This window comes from Dasypus novemcinctus, chromosome 6, assembly GCF_030445035.2.
Source record: "Dasypus novemcinctus isolate mDasNov1 chromosome 6, mDasNov1.1.hap2, whole genome shotgun sequence".
NCBI lineage: Eukaryota > Metazoa > Chordata > Mammalia > Cingulata > Dasypodidae > Dasypus > Dasypus novemcinctus.
In genome coordinates, this window is record NC_080678.1 from 118,256,283 (window position 1) to 118,262,920 (window position 6,638).

The 6,638-nt window shown below is 49.7% G+C and overlaps 1 protein-coding gene across 1 annotated transcript in view; it reads left to right on the forward strand.

Moving 5' to 3' along the window:
• The window catches only part of LOC131278949 (anthrax toxin receptor-like), an 80,726-nt gene extending 74,555 nt beyond the window's left edge, over window positions 1-6,171 (forward strand). The window contains exons 17-18 of the mRNA XM_071215578.1: window positions 5,285-5,402; window positions 6,102-6,171. Of these exons, the coding sequence (XP_071071679.1) occupies window positions 5,285-5,402; window positions 6,102-6,171 (188 nt within the window). The remainder of the gene's footprint in view (window positions 1-5,284; window positions 5,403-6,101) is intronic.
• The last annotated feature ends 467 nt before the right edge of the window (window positions 6,172-6,638 follow it).

The window sequence follows — 6,638 nt, forward strand, 5'->3', positions numbered from 1 at the left end:
TCCAGAAATTCAGGGGAAAGCCATCTTTTCCAGGTCTGAAAAGAAAGAGGAAAAAAAAAAAGAAACCTGATGTTTAGGTTCAGCTAACTGCAGTTAGCTTCTGGTTCCACCTTCACTAAGATAATGGAGGTTTAATTACAGTGGGAAAAACATTGATGGTTTTAAGTCTTAATGCATCCTGAAAATTGGTCTGGATTTGGAAAATCTTGGTTACAGGAAAATGGTTTGGTTTTTGTAATACAGTTTGATCTGAGTATAAGGTTACACAGTGAAAAAGTTTAGCCAGAAATAAATCTTTATTTTGGTGCTGAGTTGCAAATAAGCTTGCTTTGTAAACAGCAAGGGTAAAGAGAAAGTCCTATTAAAGGTTTGGTTTGAAAGTTTCCTCTTCCAGGAAGTGGACTAGGCCCAATGGATAGGGTGTCCACCTACCACATGGGAGGTCCGCGGTTTAAACCCCAGGCCTCCTTGACCCATGTGGAGCTGGCCCATGTGCAGTGCTGATGCTCAAAGGAGTGCCATGCCACACAGGGGAGCCCCACGTGCAAGGAGTGTGCCCCATAAGGAGAGCTGCCAAGTGCAAAAGAAAGTGCAGCCTGCCCAAGAAAGGGGCCACACACATGGAGAGCTGACAAAACAAGATGACACAATGAAAAGAAACACAGTTTCCCAGTGCCGCTGATAAGGATAAAAGCAGTCACAAAAGAACACACAGTGAATGGACACAGAAAGCAGACAACTGGGAGAGAAATAAATTAAAAATCCTTAAAAAAAAAAAAGAAAGTTCCTTATTCCTAGGACTACAGTGGTTGCTCAGGGACAGCCGTGCTGGGGGAATAAAGGTTGTGGGTCAGATTGATGAGCTTTGTGCTTCTGTCTCTGCTGTTCAGAATGTTTTCATGCCTCTGGACAATGATGCTGGATTGTGTAATTGTGTGAAGTAGTGAACTTTGGTTAACCTGGAGCCCTCCCTTGCCACTAGCAAAGGAGTGAAATGATTGTAGCTTATAAAGCAAAACCATGGAGTCTGAATGTGCACACACTCTGCTCTCTTGCCTCTGGGTCCATCTGATTTGCTGGGGCTCGGGGGTCATCTGTGTCTACACCATGCACCCTAGTTTATTGGAGCTGGCCCCAGTCAGGATGGCTGGTGGAACAATGGCTTGAATCATGACCCTGCCAGGACAGGGGTCCCCGGGAAGGCACCAAGCCTGGAAAGTTTTTTCAAACCATTTTAGCAGGCTGGAACTTGCTGCCATTACCTTCTCTCTCCTCCTCCCTTAGGGAGATGCATGACAGCAGTGGAAAGCCAGGGGCTGGCCTCTCCCAGTAAGTCCACACCTTCAATTCGTAAACCACATTCCCATCTGATCATGCCCAGCTGCCTAGGAGGGGGGAGGTGGAGGGGTGCTGAGCAGAGCCAGGATGAATGCAATAAAAATTCCTCCCCGAAGGTGACACAGCCAAAATACATTTGCAAAATTAACTTCTGCCCAGATTCTGCCTCTCTGAATTTCTCTTCACATGTCTGTGTAAAAATGCTTTGAAATGTTTTGAAAACTGTGTAACTGGTAAAGTACATTTGTCCAGAGGAAAAAAAACTATTGCCTACAACAAGAAACCTCTAATTACTTAATAGCCCTTTTAATGGTTTAGCTGGGAAACTGTCTGACAATAAAGTCATAAAAAACTGCAAAGGAAAAGAACAATTTGGCTTGGCAACATCATGCTAAATATAATCAGCCTATCTCCCAATACCCCGGAAATGCAAAAGGTAAAAAATAATAATAATTCTTCCATTTTAATCTGTACTTAATGTTGTGTTCAACTTTAAAATCTATGCTTAACCTTGTCAGTTTGCCTGTGCCTAGAAAATCAATTTAAAGTCCGCTTGTTGAATAACAGTAAAAAAGTAGCTGGACTCAGATGTGATCTTTGTCCACAAGCCTCTCCTGTTACTTTTACCGGATCTGTGGTTGGTGCTGGGGTTTAGTGTATACCCAGGGGACCAGAATCTCTGGACTAACCATGTGATAGCCAGGCCCTGAGTTTGACAGACTTGCAACTCCTACACTCTGGTTTATTGGACTTACCCCACTCAGCTAACATGGAGGTGAAGAAGGTCAACTACCATACCAGGGAGCCAAGAGGGCCTACAACTGAAAGCAGGAGAATTGCATCCAGCATCCATATGGAATCTAACCCCCCTCTTGATATAGATTTGGAGTGGACACAACCATTCCAGGGTCCACAGGATGGAGGAACAGTGTATGGATTAGAGTAGACCTACTGATATTCTATTCATGAAATACTGTGATTAGTAATCGAAGAAAATGTGGCACTGGTGTGGAGAAAGTAGCCATGGTGGCTGCTGGGGGTAGGGAGTGAGAGGAAGAGATGAGATGTGGGGGCGTTTTCAGGACTTGGAGTTGTCCTGGGTGGTGCTGCAGGGACAGTGACCAGACATTGTATGTCCTCCTGTGGCCCACTGGGTGAACTGTGGGAGAGTGTGGGCTATGTTGTGAACCATTGAACATGAGGTGCAGTGATGCTCAGAGATGTATTCACCAAGTGCAATGAATGTCTCATGATGATGGAGGAGGTTGTTGTTATGGGGGGAGGAGTGGGGTGAGGAGGGTGGGGGGTAATATGGGGACCTCATATTTTTTAATGTGACATTAAAATATAAATAAAGACTAAAAAAAAAGTAACCAAGAAATGAATTTTTAAATACCAATACTGTCTTGCTGGTAAATTTAATGCATAACTCACAAATGAAATTTATTCAGTTATTAGAAAAGCAAGAAACTTCACAGGATTGTTACTAATAAAATTCTTGTGGCTTAATTATAAATTCACCTTAAGGTAAAAACTTACTAAAAACTATAACTAAAAATTAAAATCATTTTATAAGTACTTATATACATGTGTGTGTGTGTATATATATATATATAAATTTATAACTAAACTACTATAGTGGAGCAAATATAACCTAAATTTCAGCTATTGTAATAGTAATATTAAATTAATTTACCTCTGTTTATGTCTACTTCAAGGTTATCTAGTGCTTATAATAATAGTAATCATAACTCAAACTTATAGTTATTTTATAACTAATTTGACCCTTAAACTTCAACTATTGTGATAGTAATTAAAAACTGCATTTGGCTTTGCTTATGGTTCCTGCAGGTCTGGCCCACCCCTTGACAATTCAACTTGATAATTAGACTATGGGAAACTTATAGTTGGATTTAGAAAAGTTTTATGTATATCACTTTTGTGTCATTCTAAATAATTTTGTTCTTCACAATTCTTTACCCTTTTAAAAGGAAAGCTGTCTTTTTCCTTGACCATCCCAATAATATAAATTAATTCTGATTGGCCATTTCCACGAGGAATCAGAAATAACTGTTGCCAGGTTTTCCAAAAGTAAGCAGTGCTCTTCCCATTGTACGAGTGCGGTCACCCCTCGGGCTGAAGTGTGGTTTGCTGGCCTGGCAAGGGGAGGCGGCCGCGGTAGGCCTATTCCAAACCACTGCCCCCATAATAGGGTGGTTGGTCGGGCCCACCGCCACCCCTGAAGGAAGCTCGGCATGGGCGCAGAGTGCCCTCGGGTCTCCCCTTCTTGGCAGCCATGCTTCCGCGGCCGCCCCTCCTCCTGGATGGCGCCACACGATGCCTTGTGGGGCGGCACCCTTCTTCTTCTTTCTCCCTGCGCAGGCGCAGGGTGGAAAAATCCAGTCTGCCCTTTTCCCTCCCCCCGACAGCAGCAACAGCCAGACGTGGGCGGGAAACTCCAGTCTGCCCTCTACCCCAGCAACAGCAGCCACCAATCACTAAACCCTGCCACTTCCCCCAGCAACAGCAACAGCCAATCCCTAATCACCACCCCTCCCCCGTCCAGTACTGCCCACTGACCTTTCTCCGGCAACCAATCAGAACAGGGCATGGCTTCGACCAATCAGCCTTCCCCAGCCCCTATAAAACCGTTGCCTCTCCCTCAATAAAGTGGACTTGCGTGTTTACCTTGTCTCCGCGGTAGTTCTTCTGCCGTGCGCCCTCCAGTCCTGAGAACCCCCGACAAGGGCCTAGCCTCCCTTGTCCCCAGTTTGTCGCCTGCTCTCCGGGCGACCCCCTTGTCGCCGGCTTTGCCGGGCGACCCCGTCAGCCGAACTGCGCAACCCCTGTGAGACCGACCCCTCGTCTGCTGCTGGACCGACCCCTCGTCCCAAGCGGGACTAACCCCTTGTCCTGAGCTGCACTGACCCCTCATCCGCAGCCAGACCCCACCTCTACCGACCGAGCAAGCCACCGCAGCTGGCGACCAACGTGGGGCTAGGCAACCCCACCACAGCCTCACTCCATAACCTGGCGGCCCCCCCCCCTCTTCTCACCGTGGGGCTTCTCTCGTGCAACATTGCTGCTACCTGAGCCTTGGCTACCTCATATGATCCACGGCAGTCTGGGAGAATCGCTGGATGGCTTTCTCCTTCCATGTCGGGGGCTTATACCGACCCACTATGATTAAGAGGAGCCTTGGATTTCTTGGGAGCGCACGCTTGCACGTCTGAAGTAACCCTACCACAGCCCTACGCCCTCCTCTCTTCTCACCCCTATCTTTTCGCTCTGCATTGCTGCTCCTGAACCTTAGTGACCTCATACGATCCACGGCGGTCTGGGAGAATCACTGGATTGCTTTCTCCTTCCATGTCGGGGGCTTGTACCGACCCGCTATAATTAAGAGGTGCCAATAAAACTCTCAGGAGTGTGTGCCTGAGCACCTCCACCCCGGCCTTCACCTCTGCCTCCTCCCCTCCGCGCTTGCTCCCCTTTGCCTTGCTCCACTGCTCATCGTTCTGCCTTCCCGTCGTCGGGGCCTTCCTTTGGCCCGCGACCACCGTCGGAGTCCCATCGGCTCCGACCCCTCGTCTCACCACGCACCTCGGCTCCCATCGCCGCGCTCTCAAGGTAAGGGCCCCTTTTCTTATCGGCTCCAAAAGGCCATTAGCAATGGGTAACATCCTTTCTGCTAAGCAAGCCCCACAAGTTCGGGCCCTCACCAGTCTCCTGGACACTCACTGGTGTAAGATCTCTTTGAAACAGCTCCAAGTTTATTGGGACCTTCTTCTCCCCTTTAATCCGTGGCTTACCACGTGTCAGCTTTGGGACCCGGACACCTATACTCGCCTTATAGATAGGGTCACTTCTGCTGTGGAGCAGGAAGGTAAAAGATTGCCTCCTGGCTTATTACCGGTGCTTTTTACCATCCGCTCCTGCCTTCAAGGCGCCCCTACCATCGACTCCCCCCGGCCGCGCCACCGCCGCCGCCGTGATTGTCAGGACGGCGACTTTAACAGTGACCCTGATCGGAATCCTGATACCGACTCTGATTTTGACTCTGAGTCACTTGTTGAGCGCCTTAATAACGCGCTCGAAAATTGTCCCCCTAAACAGTGTAATCTTGCAGTGTCGAGCGTCGGTGAAGATGGCGAATTTCTGCCTTCTTCCTCACTCGAAAAGGGGAAGCACTCCCAAGATGGCGGACTTCTGCCTTCTTCCTCACTCGAAAAGGGGAGGTCCCTTTACCCCTCCCTCCCCCCAACGAATTCCTGCCTGGGTGGGCCGGAAGCTCCCTCCCCACCATTTTATCCCTCCGCGCAGGGCGGCCCGTGGCCATCTTGTAGCCCACGGCCATTTTGTGGCCCGCTGCCATTTTGTAGTACTGCTGGGGATGGCCTGCAGCCATTTTGCAACACCGCATGGGCAATGGCTCCTCTCGCGCCCTCTGTGCAAGCGGCCCCCCCGGCTCCGCCTCCCCCGGCAGCCCCCTCCATCCGATCCGTGGCAAGCTGCCACACGCGCGGCTCCCTCTAGCCTCCCTCCTACATAACCTCCAGCAGTCAATCCTCTAATCCCGTCCATACCCCTCCTACCCCTCTACCCCCACTACAGATTCATAACCTGCTTTATCAGGCTAATGCAATTTTTAGCACATACGTACAGGTCAGCTATCAATGACTCGCCACTGCTGAGGACACCCCCCCCACTTCATCTTCTTGGCCTCCTCCTACCCGACCTCTTCCTGCTCACTCTTCCCGCAGGTGCCCCCAGTCTTCTGTAACCACGGCCCCCCATGCCGCCATCGCTCTCAAGCAGCTCCGGCCCCGCTAAGCGGCCTGCAACCCGCTTTCCCCGGCCTGCGGCCTGCTTTCTAGCATCTAATAATGTTTCTGCTTTTGCCTCCCCATACTTCTGCAGAGCTTCCTCCTGTCTCGACCTCACTCCTCTTCTCAGCCATCCAAAGCGTCCTTTCTCATCCCCCACCACCCTCCTTTTTTGCTTGAACCCCCATTGCATTGCAGATTGGGCCACCCCATGTCGGCCCACCCCATTAACATTGGCCTCTCTTGTGCCCGTGGAGACTTTGGCCTTCTTGCTGTCCTCGCCTACGTCTCCACCACTCCTGACGCTGCCGCCACCACCGCCGCTGGTGCCCTGATGCGACTTGTCCTCACAACTGTGATCCTCCAGACCATCACACAGTCTGCCTCTGCCGCTCTTCGCCGCCAAGGAGAGATCAACTACCTGTAGCGCACTGTCACTCTGGACTTTTAACAGCAGATGGACCTTATAGCCAC